The sequence below is a fragment of the Pteronotus mesoamericanus genome, unplaced genomic scaffold (genome assembly GCF_021234165.1).
Source record: "Pteronotus mesoamericanus isolate MK-2021 breed Mesoamerican mustached bat unplaced genomic scaffold, CSHL_Meso_final contig_33, whole genome shotgun sequence".
NCBI classification, from domain to species: Eukaryota; Metazoa; Chordata; class Mammalia; order Chiroptera; family Mormoopidae; genus Pteronotus; species Pteronotus mesoamericanus.
In genome coordinates this window covers 5001755-5022621 of record NW_026555135.1, presented here as the reverse complement: position 1 = coordinate 5022621, position 20867 = coordinate 5001755, and the positions used below count along the sequence as shown (strand labels likewise).

The 20867-nt window shown below is 34.1% G+C and overlaps 1 protein-coding gene across 2 annotated transcripts in view; it reads left to right on the top strand.

Annotated features, from left to right (window-relative positions):
• The window catches only part of RSF1 (remodeling and spacing factor 1), a 112781-nt gene that overhangs the window by 31832 nt on the left and 60082 nt on the right, over positions 1-20867 (top strand). For both annotated transcript variants that reach the window (XM_054576314.1, XM_054576313.1), the window contains exon 2: positions 4986-5077. In XM_054576314.1, the coding sequence (XP_054432289.1) occupies positions 4986-5077 (92 nt within the window). The remainder of the gene's footprint in view (positions 1-4985; positions 5078-20867) is intronic.

The window sequence follows — 20867 nt, the reverse complement described above, 5'->3', positions numbered from 1 at the left end:
TGTTAACAATTACGTAATGTTCTGGAAATGAGACTATGTATTTAGAAAATGTGTCAGGTAATAAGTGAGTTTGCAGATTCTCTGTATATTTTAGAAAATGATCATATATTTTTAAAATATGATTGATAATTTTCAGCTGTACTATCCAAAACCATAGCCACTCACCCTGTGTGGCTATTTAAGTCTAAATTAATTAAAAACAAATAAAATTAAACATTAGTTCCTTAGTTTTATTTGCTACATATCAAGTGCTCAGTAGTCACATGTAGCTAGTAGCTAAAATAGCTACTGCATTGGAAAGTGAATATATAGAATATTTCCATTTTCATAGGACGGTCTATTGAATATACAGCATCGTTTTTAGAAGTACAGTTAGCACTCAGTATCTTCAGGTTCTGCATCTGGAATTCAACCAACTGCTGATGGAAAGTATTTTTTAAGAAATGTTAATTGTTGCTGACGTGTATTATGTAGTTAGACTTACAGTGGCTGGGTCTGTGCTGAACTTCATGTACAGAATTTTTATTGCCATTATTTCCTAGACAATACAGTATAAAACTATTTACATTGTATTGGGTATTATAAGTAATCTAGAGATGATATAAAGTATAGAGGAGAGTATGCATAAGTTACATGCAAATACAATGTGATTTTATATAAGGCACTTTGAGCATCTGTGGATTTTGGTATCCTGGGGATCCTGGCTTCAAAGCCCCATGGATACCAAGGGATGACTGCAAAATATGGGAATTTTAATATTTTCAATTTAACTGTAATGTCGATTAATCTTTCTGTTGACATTGTTGCCCATTTATTATTAATTGACAAAATATTTAGAGCTGCTAGTATCCTTAAAGGTTATCAGTTTGTCAGTTCTGTTTTTAACAACAAATATAATAAATTGGGTGTTAGCTAGATTATGTTAACTACTTCCCATATATATACAAATACTGAGTTATTATGGTATACTGAATTATGGTGTACACCTGCAATTAATATAATGTTGCATACCACTTATATCTCACAAACATGTAAGTAAATTGTGGATTATACGTTTTGTTTTAAATATTCTAACCTTATATGATTGATCGGGTATAACAGCCACCAGCCCTGTAGAGCTCTTATGCAATTGAAATATGGCTAGTGTGAATTGAGTTGGCTATAAGGGTAAAATGCACAATATATTTTGAATGCTTAGTACAAAAAAAGCATGTAAAATGGATGACAGGGGTCCCAAAGGTACAAACTCCAGTTATGAAGTAAATAAGTCATGGTGATTAAATGTACAGCATGGTCACTACAGTTAATATTGTATTGCATATCTGAGAGTTGCTAAGAGAATAGATTTTAAAAGTTCTCATCACAAAAAAATTTTTTGTAATTATGTAAGGTGACAGATGTTAACGATACTTACTGTGGTGATCATTTCGATGTGTACACATATCAAATCATATTGTACACCTGAAACTAATATAATGTTATATGTCAATTATACTTCAATTAAAAAAATTTTTAAAAATCAATAAAGTAAAATATATACAATTTAAAATATGGATTATATGTTTAAATAACATTGGGATACATAGTGTTAAATAAAATACATTATTAAAATTAATTTTGACCTCTTTTACCTCTATGAGTGAACTACTAGAAAATTTGACGTCATGTGGCTCATCTTATTTTCTATTGTACAGTGCTTTGCAAGAGCCAGTGCTCTAACAAGTGAATCAAGTTATATATAATCTATTACTACATGCCTAAATCAACAATGGCTACATTTGTAAAGTGGGATAAAAAACATTTTTTGCATATATTTTCACCTTTGATTTTTAAAAATAGTTGGAATTGTATCAACTTTTTGGTGATTTCGTGTATCTTTATGATATGGAGGCTGTGCACAAGTAATGCAAAGCTTTTAGCCACCTGAATGAGTGATACCGACAGTATTAATGCTATGGGTGTTCCAAGGACAAAACTGTGCACTGGAATCATTGGAAAGCTATCTCAGAGACTTTTGGGATTTTTATTTACCAGAAATTGAAAGATGTGTATGTTTCAAGTGGGCATAAAACAGTAAACTGGAGGGCTGGAATAAAGCCAAGAAAGGTAATAGACTTGGGTATGCTTAGTGGATAGTGTTCTAGCCATAATGATTTGAATCAAGGATTTCAGTGGAGAAATGTGAGAGGAGGATTGGAGAGTTACGTTAATAGCGAGTATTGGAGCTCTGAGGCTATGGGAAAAAAATCTGGATGAGTTTATGTAGGTATTTAGGGGCTATAAAAGATATTTATGAACTGTAGAAGAGACAGGAAAGCAATGTTTTTGGAGGATTGGTTTGGTTACAGGAGATTACCCACAGCTATTTTTCTGAAGTGAGAAGGAACAGTGATACCCTAGAGAAATTGGGGGGAAATAGGGAACAAGCTTGAGACACAGGTAGAATCTTCAGGACTTAGTGTTTGGGGAAAAGTGAAAAGGAGAAATTGAAACTGACCTTGGTTCTCCAAATATCAACAACAAAAATAAAAATAAAGATGTTTAGCTGTCTATAATGTTTTACAGTTTTGAAACTGTAAGATAGCTAGCGCAGCCCTTTATTACACATGAGGAATTTGAGATTCAGTGTTCATAGAATTTGACCAGAATTATAGTCTTGTATTAAGTGGTGGGATTGAGAATTGAGCCCAATCTTTTTCTCCTAACATATTATCTTTGGCATCTACTTCACTTTGGAGGCCAGTGCCTCAGGTTTCCTTGACCCTTTATCACTAAGTTTTATTGTTTGTTTCCTAAACATTTCTCAGACCTGCCAACTTCTCTCTGTACCGCCTCTACCTTAGTTCAAGTGACTGTCATCTTTCTTGATTGATATTTTTCTGAATTTACATCTAATCTCTGCCCTGTACCTCCACCTCCTAAAACAAACAAGCAAGTAAAAGCAATCTGTTTTCCTAAAATTCATTTAGTGAGATATTCCTGTCTCAAAGCACTCACTGTCTTGCCTATATTTTTAAATAAAATGTAAACATCTTAGTCTTACAAGGCTCTTCATGATCATGTCCTTTTTCTGTGTTCATACCTTCAGATTACAATCACTTCGTTTTTCAGTTTCTTGCATCTGCAATTAATTCTGTAAGCAGTGCCCTTTCTCCTTTTCTCTACTCCACCCTCTATCCCATGTTTCAAGTCTTGGCTTAATATAATTGTCTGTTTACTGGTCTATAACCACCCCTCCGAACTTCTCTCTTTACCTCCAACTCACCACTGGTCTTAACCCCTAACAAGGCTTACTTAAATAGGCCCACTAAGGGCAGAAACTATTTCTTGATTACTAATAGTGGACCCACAAAATTTTTTTTGAATGGCTCAGTGTTTTTGTATTTAAAGGTTGTTTCAAGTTGAAACTAGCTTTACTGGAGAATAGTCTGAAAGAATTAACTGAAAAAAATTAGTCCATCATTTCCCCAACTGTACTTCAGAGCACTTGTATCCTACAAGATTCTGTGTTTCACAAAAAATGTTCCACGATCAAATATATTGAAAAGTACTGCAAATTATGTCCCTGTCTTAAATATTCATAATGCTAATAGGTACAATCAGTAAAGGCTTTAAGAAGTCCTGAGGTCAAAAATAATTTTTTTTTTAATCTAACATTTTTCTCAAGTATTTGAATGTGGAGCCTTGTGGATAGTATACCTATAATTTCTCTTGGGTTACTGATGATATTTGGTATTTGGGAAATGGCTAAACTTGACTGTCATGTGTGTGTCTTTCATTTCCCATAGTTCTAACTAATATAATTAAATAATATAATTAGGTCATGCCCAAGGGATATTTGGAGGAACCCCAATTGTTTACAGTTAGGAGAATCTTAGGGAAGATATAGCAATCTTCAAATATTTAAAGATTCCAATAGAAGAAGAAAGTATAAGGCAATAAAATCAAGAACCAGGGAGAAAGGCAGATTTTGATTTTTGTGTAAGGGTGACTTTCTAATAATTAGAACTTTAGAAGGTAAGTAAATTTTTCATTCTTGAAGGTTGTCAAGCATCTATCTATAAAGATGCCATAGAGGAGTTTAGCACAATACATAAGGGATGAATTGGAAGAGTAGTTTTCCGAAAGTTTGAAAACTGTTAAACTGTTTCTTAGCTATCTATCAACTTGGAATGTATGTTCTTTGATTCCTTTTTTTTTTTTTCCCCTTTTATTGATTGTAGAGGGAGGGGAAGAGAGGGAGGAGAACATTGATGTGAGAAACATCGATTGGTTTATCTCTTGCATGTCCCCAGACTAGGGGCTGAACCCACAACTTGGGCAAGTGCCTTGAACAGGTTTCTAATCTGTGACCTTTCGGTTTCCAGGTTGACACCCAATCAACTGAGTTACACTGGTCAGGGCTGTTACTTGATTCCTTTTTAAATCTGTGAATTTATGTTGGTCTTCAGTCTTAGTAAAGAAACCAAATATGTGTTATGGGAAATGGATGAGAAAGTTAAGTACTTACACCTGATGGGCTTTTTTTAAAAAAAAAAATAGACTTCATTTGTTAGAGCAGTTTTGGATGCATAGAAAAATTGAACACAAAGTATAGAGAGTTCCCACATTCCCTTTTCCCTCTCATATGCACAACTTCCCCCACTTTCTACACCCTGTACCTCAGTGATAACATTTGTTATGATCAATGAACCTACATTGACACTTCAAGGCTCACCCAAAAGCCTGCAGTTTACAGTAGAGTTCTCCTTTCTCTGATGGTGTTTTGAAAGAAAATGTGATATACCTACTTATCTTTAAGTAGTTTTCAGTTGTTTTTTGCCCTAGTTTAGTCTTTTCTGATTCAGAGATATAAAAGATAGATAAAACTGACACCTTTTTTGAAAAATTGCTCAGTGTTGGGGAAAAGTTCTTTTTCTATAATTTTTCATGTTTACAAAATTTTTATTTTGCTGGCTAACAGTATTTTTTTTATTCCTTTTAAGTACCGAAAGAATTGGTGGAACTCCATTTGAAGTTGATGAGGAAGATTGGCAAATCCGTTACAGCAGACAGATGGGAAAAATATTTGATCAAGGTAAATATTTGTAAATTGCCTTCTCTATACTGAAATATTCCTTTACCTAGCATAAATTTGTTATGCTTTATAATAAGCTTAACTTTTAAAACAGTCCACTAAAATTTGCAAAATAAAACTTAGAAATTCATGTGATTACTATCAGTATGGATTCTCTTTTGCAGATACTAAGCAATATATTGTCTTGAGTCCTAAAGTTAGATTTCAGAGATTGTGTCTTTTTTGTGCCTAATACAGTGCTCAGGACTTTTCATATATATCTTCTCTCATTAATCCTTAAAATCATCCTAATCAGATCAAATAAGATACAGACAAGCCCCAAGAAATTCTTCATTCCTCTGAGATCACACAGTATGTGTAGAGAGCCAGAATTTGTCACTTACTTAAAAGATAGTCTTGAAAGAAGTATGAGACACTTCTAACTTACCAACTAGTCCAAACTTATTCTCAATGAGAACAACCTAGGTAATCAGAAAATGGTTGCTTTTGGTTACACCCTATTAAAGGCAAGACCGACCATTCAGGAAATATCACCTGGAATTTCATCTAAACTTTAAGAACCACAGTTTTTGGAAGCCTAAGCTGATGTATGTGCCTATATTCATGATGTCTTCTGGGGATATTCTGAATTCTGTAACATACCAGGATATTGTTATATTTTTAGATAATTGAAAAATCATGTAATTTTCTTGACTTTTAAAAATACATGTTTATATATACATGTATTTTCATTTTTGCTTTTTTTGGTGAGGAAATGTGTATGATTCCAGAGTGCTATGCAAAGAGGAAACAAGAATTGCTTGTTTTTATTATAAAAATCGTATTTGCTATTCCAATTATCTTTGCTGTATAACACACCACTCCAAATTAAGTGACATGAAACAATAATCATTTTAGTTAGCTCACTGATTCTCTGGGTCAGGAATTTAGAAAGGTCACTTTCACCGTATTCTATTGGTTGAACCAGCCACAGTTCTCTCTAGATTCAATGAGAGGAAATATAGACCCAAAACTCTCAATGGTAGTAGTGTCCTGTTCTTTTTTTTTCATTCAACAACTGATTTTTTTAATTGTATTTTTTCCATTTCCATTTATTCCCCTTATACCCTCTCCCACGTCTACCTATGCCCCTCCCCCCACAGTAGTAGTGTTTAACTTTTGAAAAACTCAATATGAAATATTTTAGTGTTTTTGCATAAGTGTGAAGCATTGCAAAGTAAGCTCAGCATTTCAGAAATTCAGTGCTATGGGATTTTCTGAAATCCCAATTAACTAATGTTTCATTAAGTATCTGAAATATGTTAAACTGTGAATGATAGTTGAAGAAAATTTTAACTTTTTGAAGTGCTTTTTAAAATAACAGTGAAGTTGCTGTTTTGCCTTTAACAAAATACTTATTAATGATTAAGAATCAAGGTCAGAGGCGGTAGAAATTCAGTACACAAATTTTAACATTTTTAAAGGATGAAGTCCCTTATGAATAGATCTGTTTATTAAAGGGGGTTTGTTTTTTACCCATGTTAGAATGGAGGTAGATATACTTTGTATACCAATTCCAGTTCTACTCTTAACAGACTTTAGGGCTACGGATAATCTAGTTCATCACTTGTATCTCAGGGGTTTTTTTTGTAAAATTTGAGAAATGGAATGAGGTGATTTTATAAACCCCTACAATTATATGGTCATAACCACAGGTTCTGGCTCCTTTTTCTTTCTTTCTCTTTCTTTTTTTTTTTTTTTTTTTTTTTTGGCGATATAGTCACTCTTTGAAATTATACAGTTCAGTGGGTTTTTTTAAAAATATATTCACAAGGTTGCACAGTCATCACTGTCTAAAGCAGAATATTTTCATCACTCCAAAAAGAAACCCTGTAGCCATTAGCAATTAATCCCTCTTCCCTGAGTCCTTAGCAACTACGAATCTATTTTTGACTTTATGGATTTGCCTATTTGGATGTTTCATATAAATAGAATCATATAATATGTCACTCTTTTTGTCTGGCTTCTTTCAGTTAGTATATTTTCAGGGTTTTGTTTGTGCTTTATCATGTATCAGAACTTCGTTTTTTATACCAGAATAATATTCCACTGTATGCATGTAACAGTTTATGATATTTGGCTTGTTTTCATATTTTAGCTATTGTGAATAGTGCTGCTGTGAACATTTATGTACAGGTTTTTGGGTAGATATGTGATTTCATTTCTTTTGAGTGTGTATCTATACTCACCCAAATGCTGGGTTAAATGATAATTCTATGTTTAACTTTTTGAGAAACTACCAGAATGTTTTTCCAACCAACTGCACCATTTAAAATTTCCACTAAGAATGTATGAGAGTTCCAGTTTATCCACATTCTTTCTCACCAACACTTACTATGTGCTATTATTTGTTTGATTTTAACTGTGCTGATGAATGTGAAGTGTTATCTAATATATTCTGGACCCTTTTATATATCCCTTATCAGTGCATGATTTGCAAGTAATTTCTCCCATTTTGTATGTTGTCTTTTCACTTTCTGTGTAATGTCCTTTGATACATGAAAATTTTAATTTTGATGACATCCAGTTTATTTTTTCTTTTGTGGCTAGTGCTTTGGCATCATATATAAGAAACCATTGCCCAGCCCAAGGTCACGAAGATTTAATCCTCTATTTTGTTCTAAGAGTATTACAGTTTTAGCTCTTATATTTAGATCTTTGATGCATTTTAAGTTAATTTTTATATATGCTATGAGATCAGGGTCCAACTACATTCTTTTGCTTGTGGATATCCTGTTGTTCATTACCATTTGTTGGTAAGACTCTCTTTTCCCCATTGTATTGCCTTGAATCTTTGTAGTAAGTCAGTTGACTATAAATGTGAGGGTTTGTTTCTGAAGTCTTTATTCTGTTGATTTATATGTCATTCTTTACGCCAGTACTATACTGTCTTGATTACTGTAGCTTTGTGGTAAATTTTGAAATTGTTTGTCTTTTTCAAGGTTGTTTGGGCTATTCTGCATCACTTTCATTTCCTTATGTGTTTAAGGATCAATGTGTCAATTTCTGCAAAAATTCCAGCTAGGACTGGGATAGGGATTATGTAGTATATCTAGATAAAGTTGGGAAATACTGGCTTCTTAAGAAAAGTGAGTCTTCTGATTCATGAAAACAAGTTGTCTTTTAAAATATTTAGGTTTTTAATTCCTTTCAGAATGGATTTGTAGTTTTCTAAGTCCAGTCATATACTTCTTTTGTTCAATTAATTCCTAAGTGTTTTGTTGTTTTGGTGCTATTGTGAGTGGAATTGTTTTCTTAACTTCATTTTCAGACCGTTTCCCATGTGTAGAAATACCACTAATTTCTGTATACTGATTTTGTTTGTATCATGCAACTTTGGCGAACTCATTAATCCAAATAATTTTTTTGTGTGCGGATTTTAAAGACTTTGTATATACAAGAATATATCATCTTCAAATATAAATAGTTTTACTTCTCACTTTCCAGTCTGGATGCCCTTATTTCTTTTTCTTGCATAATCACTCTAACTAGATCCTTGGTATATTGATGAATAGAAATGGTGGGAGCAGACACCCTTGTCGTGTTCCTGATCCTAGGGGGAAAATTTTTACTCTTTAACATTTAGTGTGATTTTTAGCCAGAGGTATTTTTATAGATACCATTTATCAGATTGAGGAAATTCTCTTTTCCTAGTTTGTTGAGTATTTTTGTTATGATAGGTATTGGATTTTGTCAGATGTTTTTATCTGCACCTATTGATAATAGTGTGGTTTTTGTTCTTTATTATTATGGTACAGTACATTGATTAATTTGTATCTGTTGAAACTTGCAGTCCTGCAACGAAACCTTCTTGGTCATGGTCCATAATCTTTTCTATATGCTGCTAGATTCGATTTGTTGATTTATTTTTTAGTTTTTTTGTTCCTGTATTCATGAGGGATATTTGTTGTTTTCTGTTTTTGCGATGTCTTTGTCCAGTTTTGGTACCTGGGCAATACTTGGCCTCATAGAATGAGTTGAGAAATGTTTCCTTCTCTTTAATTTTTTTGCCAGTGTTTGTGAAGTGTTAGTGTTAATTTTTTAAATATTTAATAGAATTTGTAATGAAACCATTTGGGCTTGGGCTTTTTCTTTTTTTTTCATTTGATTAAATGTATTGGGGTGACATTGATTAATAAAATTATATAGGTTTCAAGTGTACAATTCTATGATGCATCATCTGTATATTGCAATTTGTATTACAACCCAAAGTCACATCTCCTACTGTCACCATATGCTGACCTCCTTCACTCTTTAGTACCTTCCCTCCACCCCCATCCCCTCTGGTAACCATCGTGCTGTTGTTCTTTGTCTTGTTTGTTCATTTATTGCTTTTAGTTTTCTATCCCATGTATGGTGAAATCATATGGTTCTTGATTTTTTCATCTGACGTATTTTGCTTAGCATGATTTTCTCAAGATCCATCCATGTTGTCACAAATGGAAGTATTTCATATTTTCTTATGGCTGAGTAATATTGCATTATATATGTACTACATCGTCTTTATCCAATCATCTATCAAAGGGCACTTTGGTTATCTATACGTCTTGGCTACGGTAAATAGTGCTGCAGTGAACATAGGGTTCATATACCTTTGCAAATCAATATTATCAAGGATATTATCGAGGTTTTTGGGTAGATAACCCAGAAGAGGGATTGCTGGGTCATGTGGTAACTCTTCTTAATTTTTTGAGGAACTGCCATTCTGTTTTTCATAGTGGTAGTACTAGTTTATTTCCACCAACAGTGAATAAGGGTTACATTTTTTTCCACAACCTCTCCCACACTTGTTATTATTTGTCTTGTTAATAATAGCCATTTTAATAGGTGTGAGGTTGTATTTCATCATAGCTTTGATTGCATTTCCATAATAACTAGTGATTTCCATAATATTGGGATTGAGCATCTTTTCGTATATCTCTTGGCTATTTGTATGTCTTCTTGGGGGAAGTGTCTGTTCAAGTCCTCTGCCCATTTTTTTAATTGGCTTGTTTGTTTGGTGTTGAGTTGTTATGAATTCTTTCTATATTTTCGGTTTTAACCCCTTGTCAGAGCTGTTGTTGCAAATATCATCTCCCATTCAGCTGGTTGCTTTTTTGTTTTGTTGGCTATTTCTTTTGCTGCCCAGAACCTTTTTAGTTTGATATAGTCCCATTGATTTATTTTTGCCTTTACTTTCCTTGCCTCTGGAGTCAAATTAATAAAATCCTCTCTAAGATCATGGTCCATAACTTTAGTATCTGTGTTTTTGTCTATGTAATTTATTGTTTCAGGTCTTGTGTTTAGGCATTTGATCCATTTGAATTAATTTTTGTATATGGGGACAAATAGTAGTCTAGTTAGCTAAGAATCCACAGCTGCTAAAGTTAGCAGATTTTCATCCACCTATTTAGGAAACATTTTCTGATGGCCTACTCTGTAAGGGACTTGGTAAGGTACTGCAGGAAATATATGAGACACATGTTTATGAGTCTGGAGTTTAGAAAGGAAACTAAAATAGGTACACAAGTAAAGATAATTCCCAATAGAATGCCAGTGGTTTAAGTGCAGCATGGTTTCAGGATAAAGCGGTGTTGGGGGTATGCAAATAGACTAAAAATTTTCTTATCTTTTCAATGTTTGTGGGAAAGCTTATGACCGATAAAAGTTAAGTATTGATCTCTTTCCTTCTTTCTAAAGAATAATGCTTAGGAAAAGAACGTGAAAAATATAAGCAGACCAAAATGGTATGGAGGAAGTATTCGACATGAAAACATACTTAGAGAAATGGTCACGCAGTGTTATGGAAGGCATCTAGAAAAGCTGATGTGGGTTCTATGGTAGGCAAAAGTTTGACCTTTATGGTCTTTGCTTCCTTGGTGTTACATTCATGAATTCGTTATATGGCTAAAGAGACTCTATAGTTGAAATTAAATTTAAAATCAGTTGATCTCAATCAGATAGGGAGATTATTCTGAATTACCCACATGGGCCCAATGTAAATTAGATGAGCCCTTAAAAGTGGAAGAAGTATGCAGAAGGAGAAGTCAGAAATACTTGGAGTGTTAGAAGGACTCACCACTCACTGCACTGGCTGGCTTGAAAGTGGAGGGTCACGTGGAAAACATGAGAAGGAGATAGATTCCGCCAACAGTCTGAATGAGTTTGGGAGTGGGTTTTTGCCATGCCAAATCCTCAATATCATCACCTTTGTGAGTAATGTGAGTAAGCAGAGAACCCACCCAAGCTGGGCTATACAGGACTTCAGACCTGGAGAAACTGTGAGATAGTAAATGGGTGTTGTTTTAAGATGCTAAATTTATAGTATTTTATTACAAAGCAATAGAAAATGAATACAGATTTATTCTATTAATGAGGGATTTATAATTTGATGAGAAAACTCAGCAGTGGTCAGCAGTTTCCAAAAATTCCTTGCTGTTTTCATCAAAATGTGTTGTTTCCCTATGAAAAATAGAAATAGAGTCATGAAGTTCTCAAGATTACTGCATTTAATTATTTACTCTAAACCTAACCTGATGTTAACCATTAAACAAATTTACCTATTGGTACTAGATGAGATATGCTAGCTGGAATGAGTTTAGAGAGTTTTGGTGTTAGAAAATTTGGGCTCCATTCTTGGATCTTCAGCCCTGTTGATCTCAGAAAACTTTATGTCCCTTGTTTGAACCCAAGTTGATTCATCTGTAAAACTGACAAAATGCAATCTTATCAAATAGAGAAACTAACATTTATCTTGCAGAATTGTGAGAATTTAATGAAGTAATATATGAAGTGCACTCCAAGTAGTGTCTGACATTGGCTTCAAGAGTAAAAGTATTATTGAAGATACTGTTGAAGCTTACACGTTATTACCTAATTTTTAAAGCACATAAAAAATACTATTAAGATAATTTATTTAATAGAGGCTACCACACCACAGGACTTCATCTCTCCTGAACATTCACTTTCTAATTAGTCTCCCAGCTTTCAGTGTACACTTTTCTAATACCTTCTTTTAAAACACAAAGTTTTAAAAGTAACATATCACCTTCAGAATTATTTGGTGGTTCTCTTTCACTTAAAAATCTAAACTCTGTCATAGAATTGAATGCTCTTACTAGTTGAGCGTCTTCTCTTTAGTCACATCTAATGACACTCTCTCCGGTGTACCCTACTGATACTCTGTGCCACTCATAGAACATGCTGTCATTTTCTTTCCTTAGGGTTTTTATACATACTGTTACCTTCAACCTGGAATGCATTCCCACTAACTTGTTTTCCTGGCAAACTTATTTATCCTTTAGATCTCAGCTGAAGTACTATTTTCTCCTTGAGACCTTCTCCTAGGAAGATGTTCCTTCATGGATTTATGTGTGACTCCATTAAAGAAACTCTAATACAGTTTTTATATTGAATGTTCACTATGTACCATGTCCTGTATTTAATTCTTCACTTACATAGCTCACCTTTGAAATAGTTATTCTCATTTTATGCAGAAGGAAATTGATTTAGACAAACTAAGTAACTTGTCCAGTCTTACATTGCTGGAAATGACAGAACCAGCATTCAAGCCCATGACTTTGTGAATCCAGTGTTTCGAAATACCACTTATATTACCCCTTATGTTTGCCTTTCTTGTAGGTGGTAAGCATCTTGAATGCCTTTTTTAATCTTTTTTGCATCGATATTAGATGAATTAATCATTCAGGGGTATCCAACCTGTAGTTCATGGGCCACATGTAGCCCAGGATGGCTGTGAATGAGGCCCAACACAAAATTGTAAATTTACTTAAAACCTTTTTTTTTTGCTCATCAGTTTTCGTTACTGTTTGTATGTTTAATGAGTGGCCCAAGATGTCTCTTCCAGTGTGGCCAAAAGGTTAGACACCCCTGGTTAGTGTTCTTTCACTTTGCTGCTAATAAGCTTAACTCTGTATTTTACTTCTTAGTTGTACTCATTAGCTATGTTAGCTGGTTTTGTGATGGAATTTTTTACCTTCCCTGTTACATGGCTCTTGATCTTTTTATCTTTCTCTTTATGGCACCATTGTATGTATGTATTACAGAGAGCTGTTTCTTTTCTTTTAGAAGTCAGTATATATCCGTATTTTGCTGTGTATAACGTGCACCCATGTTTTTGGCTCAAACTTTCAGGAAAACAGTCTTTCGTTTTAACTCAATTTTTTAACTCAACTTTTTAATTCAATTATTTATTTATATTTAGATACTTGTATTTTGTATTATAAAGGAATTTTAGCATTTATTTTTTAACATATTATGGTACAAGAAATTTTATGTAACAAATAATTAACAAAACACAAGGACAAATACAAGATACAAGAAATTTTAAAAAGAATTAAACACATTTATATAGATACAGAATTAATACTACCCGTGTAAAATGCGCACCCTTATTTTTCCAGATTTGGGCAAAACTGCTCATTATACATGGCAAAATAGAGTAAAATAAAATTCTTTTTAAATCTAGAGCAAATATCTAGCATCCGTTAGGCCTCGTTCCTTGGCTCATAGCAGATATTACCAGTCGAAGCTTTCCCTACTAATCATAGATTTAGCAGACTACATTGCTACCACAAATTAGCATTGGCATCTGTTTGTCATCTTTTGGTAGTGTCTCCCTAAAACAGATGAACTAAGACCTATAGAATGAGTAGAAATTTCCTAAGAAATCACCAGTCACTTAGCTTCATTGTAATATAAAGTACCTAGAGAGAATGGCAGTGAGTGGCAGCCTGGGGTCATTTGAAAGGGAGTTATTGCGATAATCCAGCTGAGCAGTGAAGACACCTGAATTATGGTGTTGGTAATAGGGGTAGAAAAGACTAAGTGGATGTGAGAGCTATTTGAAAGGTAGAATCCATAAGTCTTGGTAACTGATAGAGAGGGAAAGAGAGAGGTGTTTAGCAACTCAGCCAAGGGCATTTATTGTTTTGCTGTATCCTGTACTTGCCAACATGTATTCTCCAATGCACTCCATTACAATCCAGAATGTAGAGGGGCCTGAAAACCTAGCTGGTGAGTTTTTTACTTCTGAGGTGGAATTAACTTGCTAAAAATAAAGAACCCCAGTGAGTGGAAATTGCAACTAGCAGTTCTGCTGGGACCTGTTAAACCTCTTGCCTACTTGGATAGGCCTTGGCCTTATCAAGCTTCATATTTCTTTTACTCGGTCAGTCACAAAGAAATTTCTCTCCCAGTAAACTCTCAAATTTCCATGAAATGCCTGTTTCCTGCGGTTGTTAATAATGTTAGATTCCACATGAGCAATTTCAGACACCTAAGCTAGCCATGGATAATGAATACCACCGTGTTAATAAACAAATACCTGCCTTCAACAAATTCAGTACCTGTGCTTCTGCTTTTCTACTGCCCTGCCTCCTGCTCATATAAAGGCCGTGGAAAGTAATGGGAAAGCCAGTTTTTAATAAATTATTCTTTAAAGGAAATCAAGCTTGATTTCCTTTAGCCTCAGAGTAATTTCTAAGAGACTGATGGTAATACATTATTGCTGTTTTTCTTTGATTTCTTCAGTGCATGCCACACAATTATTTAGAGACAGTTTTTCAAAGGAAAAAAATACTATCATATTTAATGAAATCATTGATTTTAAAGGGCTCTTGATTTCAAGAAATGTTAAAATATAAAAATAAATCTACTTCCTAGAGATAGTAAAGAGTATTTCCTGGGGCTCAATACTTGAGGGATGATGACATTCAGTAGAACATAACCTAATGTGTCTCTTCTGGGATGTTTCTATACTGCTCAATAGAAAAGACAGGGTATAATCTTTTCCCTTTGGTCAGTAGTAACACGTTTAGAAATCTTTGAAAGTGAATAAGTTTGCTAGTAAATGACCTTAAGCTAAATGGCAATTTTAGGGAGTCGTAGGGTCCTCTTTTATTATTTGTTAATTTGGTCGTATTTTGACAAGGACTAGATATTTCTCTACTGCTATATTTATTTTTCAAAAGTAAACTAAGATTGTTGTTTTAATACTTATTTGCCTTGTTATATTCATTTTTTCTTTTTTGTTGAGATATAATTGATAGAACATAAAATTTGCCATATTGAAGTATATTTGGTACAGATTTTTAGTATATTCATTATGTTGTGCAACTATGACCTCTAATTTTTAGAACATTTCCATCACCCCAAAAAGAAACTTGGTGCCCATTAGCAACAGCCCTAATCACAACACCTGTCCCCATTCCCCTGGCAACCACTAATCTATGTTCTTTCTCTAGGGATTTGCCTATTTTGGACATTTCTTAGGGAATTATAAAATACATGGCCTTTGTGTTGGACTTCTTAGCCTAATGAATTTGAGATTTATCCATATTGTGACATGCTATCATTATTTCATTCCTTTTTATTGCCAAATACTATTTCATTGTTTGGCTTAATCACTTTTTTTTATCTGTCAGTTGATGATCACTTTGTTTTTGTCACTTTTTGGCTATGAGGAATAGTGCTCCTATCAACATTCGTGTACAAGTTTTTATGTGGCCATGCATTTTCATTTCTGTTATGTCTATACCTTGGAATGTAATCTCGGGGTCATATGATAATTTTATATTTAACATTTTGAGGAATTGCTAGACTTTTTCATAGCTGCTGTATCATTTTATATTCCCATCAGCAATTTATGAAGGTTTTAACTGCTCCAAAATTTGATAATGGTAAGAGCTAATGTTTAAGAGCTGACTACATACTGAGTCTTGTGCTATTTTACATACATTATCATTTAATGAATAACACCACTAGGTCGTGGAAAATTAAGTAACTGCCAAGGCCACCTAGATAGTGGATACTGAAGCAACAACTGAACACAGGTTTGTCTAATGCCACAGGATGAATACTGAATACTTTATATGTTGGAAAGCATTTTCATATGAATTAAACTTTGTAAAATGTTTCTTAAAGTATCATTTATTCTGTGCAACCATAATTTACCATCGTACGTGAATTGTGTGTGACGGTATAGAAAGAACACTGGATTGGTAACAGGGCAAAACCTGAAATCGGCTAATTACTAGGTGTATGAGATTAATTTAGTTACTTGGCTTCTATACTCTCAGCAGAGTGCCTGTCAGATAGTTGGAACCCAGCAAATGCTGTTTAAATATTAATAATTATCAGAAGCAATTTTAAGGAACTTTTTTTCTGTGTCTGGTATTCCTTTGGAAATTGATAGCAACTTGAGCCAAGTTATTCATACTTGAGGATATAGAAATGTTAGGTTGCATTTTCTACAGTTTTCTATTGAACTCCTATGTGACTTCAGGTGGTTTAGTAATGGTTTTGTTTTTTTTTTAAATCCTTACCCAAGGATATGTTTATTGATGAGAGAGAGAGACAGAGACATTGATGTGAGAGAAACATCAACCAGTTGTCTCCTTTACACGCCCCGAATGGGGATGAAACCCACAGCCTTTTGGTGTACAGAGGCGATGCTCCAGCCAACTGAGCCACCCAGCCAGGGCCAGTGAATGTTTTTTGATAATAATCTACTTGAAGGCTTTTACAAAGAGAAACAAGCAGTAATTCCTTAATTATGGCTGGGAAACCTGATGCAAAAGTGCCCTTGGGTAGACTTTAGGAACCTGCTTCTCCCCTCAGTTTTTTTTCAAGTGCGCATACCCTTGTATTGGTCATTACCTTTCAGTTATATACTCAGAAGTACTGCTTCTTCATAGCCACAGTTAGTTACCTAATAAACATACATATAATTCTAATATCAGTGTCTTTTGAAAGAAGTTACATAAAAATAGCAATTTAAAGTTATTTTGCATTGCTTGAGGTTAGCAGATAAGCCTGGGAAGTAAAAATGGAACCTCCTTACTAGAAGTTCTTAGATATAAAAACTTTAGGAACACATTAAAAAGTATTAGGTTAATGATGTGTACATGTCTTGATTCCTGTCTGAGTTGAAAATGAGAGAATGGAGTATTGAGTACTTACTGCAGTATTTTTGAAACTTCTTTTGACTTATAGTGTAAAAATACATATTTGTTGGAATTTAACAACTTGTAAAATGCAGTACTCTACCTCATACCATATGCAAAAAAATAACTCAAAACAGATCAATAACCTAAATAAACGTGCTAAAGCCTCTTAGAATAAAATTAGGGATAAATTTCCCTAGCCTGGTGGTTCATTTGGTAGGAGTGTCATCCTGTTAACTGAAAATGAAAGGTGACTAATTTGATTCCTGGTCAGATCACCTGCCTAGGCTGAGTGTTCAGTCCTGGTCTGTGCGTGTACATCAGGCAGCTGATTGACATTTCTCTCTCTCTCTCTCTCTCTCTCTCTCTCTCTCTCTCTCTCTCATATCAGTAAACATCACCTTGGGTGAGGCTTAAAAAAACAGGGCTAAATCTTGATAACCTTGGCTTTGGCAATAGGTTTTTGGATATAACTACCAAAAGCAGGAGTAAAAAGATAAAAAGTAGATAAATTGGACTTATTAAAATTAAAAACTTTGTGTATCAGAGGATATTATGAAGAAAGTGAAAAGACAAGCTACAGAATGGGAGAAAATATTTGCAACTCATATAACTGATAACCTTTAATACCCAGACTATGTAAGGAACCCGAAACTCAACAACTCAATTTAAAAGTGAGCAAAAACTGAGTCGGTAGTTCTCCAAAGATAATCATCAGTCATTGGGGAAATGCAAATCAAAACTACAGTGAGATAGCACTTTACACCTAATAAGATGGTTATTTTTATAAGAAAAGGATAATACTAAGTGTTGTTAAGGTTGTAGAGATATTGAAAGCCTCATATGTTCCTGATGGGAATGCAAAGTGGTGTAGTTGGCTGTGAAAAAGTTTGGCAATTTCTCAAGATGTCAAATATGGAGATGCCATAGAACCCAGCAATTCCACACCTACCTGTATATTCAAAAGAATTGAAAACATATTTGTATGCCAGTGTTTTTTGCAACATAATGCATAATAGCTAAAAGATTGAAACAAACCAAGTGTCCATCAACAGATAAGTGGATAAACAAAATGTGGTATATTCATACAAAGAAATAGTTTTCATCCCTAAAAACTAATGAAGTTCTTATATGTGCTACAACATGAATAAACCTTGAAAACATTATGCTAAATAAAGGAAGCCAGACACAAAAGGACAAATACAGGATTATTCCACTTACATGAACTATCTAGAATAGACAGATTAATAGATACAAAAAAGGTAGATTATGGATTACCAGGTGCTGCAGGGTGGGAGGAGAATGGGGAGTTGTTACTGCCTGATGGTTAAAGAGTTTCTGTTTGGGTAATAAAAAGGTTTTGAAAATAAAAAGTGGTAATGGTTATACAACATTGTGAATGTACTTAGTTCCACTGAATTGTGCTCTTAATGGTTAAAATGGCAAACTTAGTTATCTGTATTTCCACAATAAAATTTATAAAAACACAACAGGGAATTTTCTCTAAATCTAGCAGTAATTTTAGCCTCAATATACTCACTATAGTATTGGATACACAGAGCATAACAAGGAAAACCATGTAGGTTTCATTTTCATTAATTAACATAGGGTTAATTACCTAGAAAATGAAAGTAGGAAACTGAATCAATACCAATGATTTTATTGAAATCTTAGACATGTTTTTTTGTATGTGTGAAACAGAAGTGTCATGAAACAATGTTTATGTACAGTTTGAAAAACACTGACCTACTTCCTACTGGCTCTTAATTCCATCTCTTTCTTTGTGTTTCAGTTGGTTCTTATGGTGAGTTTCTTAGAACCATTTTCAGGTTTGCATTTATATAAGGGAGTGATGGCACAGTGAGTTATTGATAGGCATCTCTTTTATCTCATCTCTTTTACTAGCAACAAAACCTCCATTTTACAGATGAAGATGCTGAAATTCAGAGATGTAATTGACTCAACTCAGGATCACACTGATAGGGAGAGCTAGGATTTGACTCAACTATTTTATATTAAAGCCTTATTGCCCTTTATATCTAGATACGAGTGATATAAAGTATATTGGAGATACCGACCGTACATTCTTTCCATTTCAAGTGTATTTTAGGTATATGGTTAAATCATACCTATAAATATAAAGTAGCTGTGATAGAGATTTTATTTTTCTTGCTAACTTATGTCAGATGCCTTCAGGATACCTTTTCCTTGACTAAGATTTCAGAACAGGCTACTTTTGACAATAGTTTCTCAAGTTTTGACATGTATAAGTATGCCCAGTTTATAGGTTACTGAGATTCCAGCTGTCTGTCCCACTAATCCTGAGCTCCTTTAGGAGGAGTTGTAGCTTGCTTATTCTGGTGTCAGGCACAGTGGCACACAGTAAATTCCTGATAAAATGTTTGTGGAATGAACTAATTAATTAATGCATGCCCATGCTCTGGTCAGTTGTTGGGATTTGGGTGTTCTTTTGATTTTCAAAGCCATGTTGCTTGAGAAACCTTGCTATTGAAGTATTCCCTGTAGGTATATTTTGAAGGAATTAAAGTAACATCTTTTACTTTAATGCATTCTTGTAGGCAGTGTTCTTACATATCCTATCATTACAGAAAATTATCTCAGTAGTTACACCAGAGAACACTTATACAGTAAATATTTATTGAGTGTCCACTATCAGCATGGTCCTGTACTTCGTAGGTACTATAGGAAATGGAAAGATGAATCAAACTTCCTTTTGCTTTCAAAAATCTTGTAGTTTTACAGTATACCCACTTCTAATGAAATAATGTATGAGAAAGGTCTTTCATAAATAGTAAAACCATATATTAATCACAAAACTTTTTACTGCTTTTGTAAGATAAGTGCATTAACAGACAGACTCTGCCTTTTCTTGAGTATCCTCTGCCATCCTTAGCTCAGGCTTCATCACCTTTCTCTTGAATTATTGCAAAACAGGCTTTAGTTTGTCTCCTTAACCTCAGAATTTAATCCCCCCGCTCTGTCTTGCACAGTGCAACAGAACTGTTTTCCATCAATACTTCCAAATGCATGTGGAATCCCCATATTTACAAGCCGTGACCTACTTTCACAGCCTTGCTCACTTCTTTTCTTCACAGCCTGTCTCTGCCCACTTGCACCCCTGAGCGCCCAGGATCTGTGGCTCTAGGTCTCAGCGTAAAGAGCTATTCTCTTCACCTTCACATTAACACTTACATCATTACTCACATTCCTATTGCTTTGCCTAGTCTGGTTTTTTTCTTCCTGAAATGATCATAACCTCCTTGTCTGGTATAACCCCTCATTCATCCTTCAGGCTCTAGCAAAAATGTCATCACTTTAATAAAACCTTTTTTATCTCCCTTCCTCCATAGGCTGACTTACGGTTTCTCTCCTTCTATTTTTATAATAGTTTATAATAACATCAGTTACTTAGTTTGTAGATTTTTATAATAGTTTATAATAACATCAGTCACTTAGTTTGTAGATAACTCACTGACTACTTGTTTACATGACTTTATCCCTTTCTCTGAACTCTTAATTTCTTAGAGCTAAGATTGACTATTAATTCATCTTTGCCCTCCCAGTACTTAACATGCTTAGTAAATGTCTGTTTAGTCCTCCAGAAAGAATATTATACATGAAACAGTTGGACATATTTAAATATTAGGTCTGGGAGAGTTGGTGAGGTGTCATTTGAGTATAAATAATGGAGCTAGGTGATTTATAATTCTCAGTCTGGCCTCTGTCCACAGCTCCGTTGGTTGCAGTCTACCTGATTAGTTTCCGAAGTACATACTGATTTCACC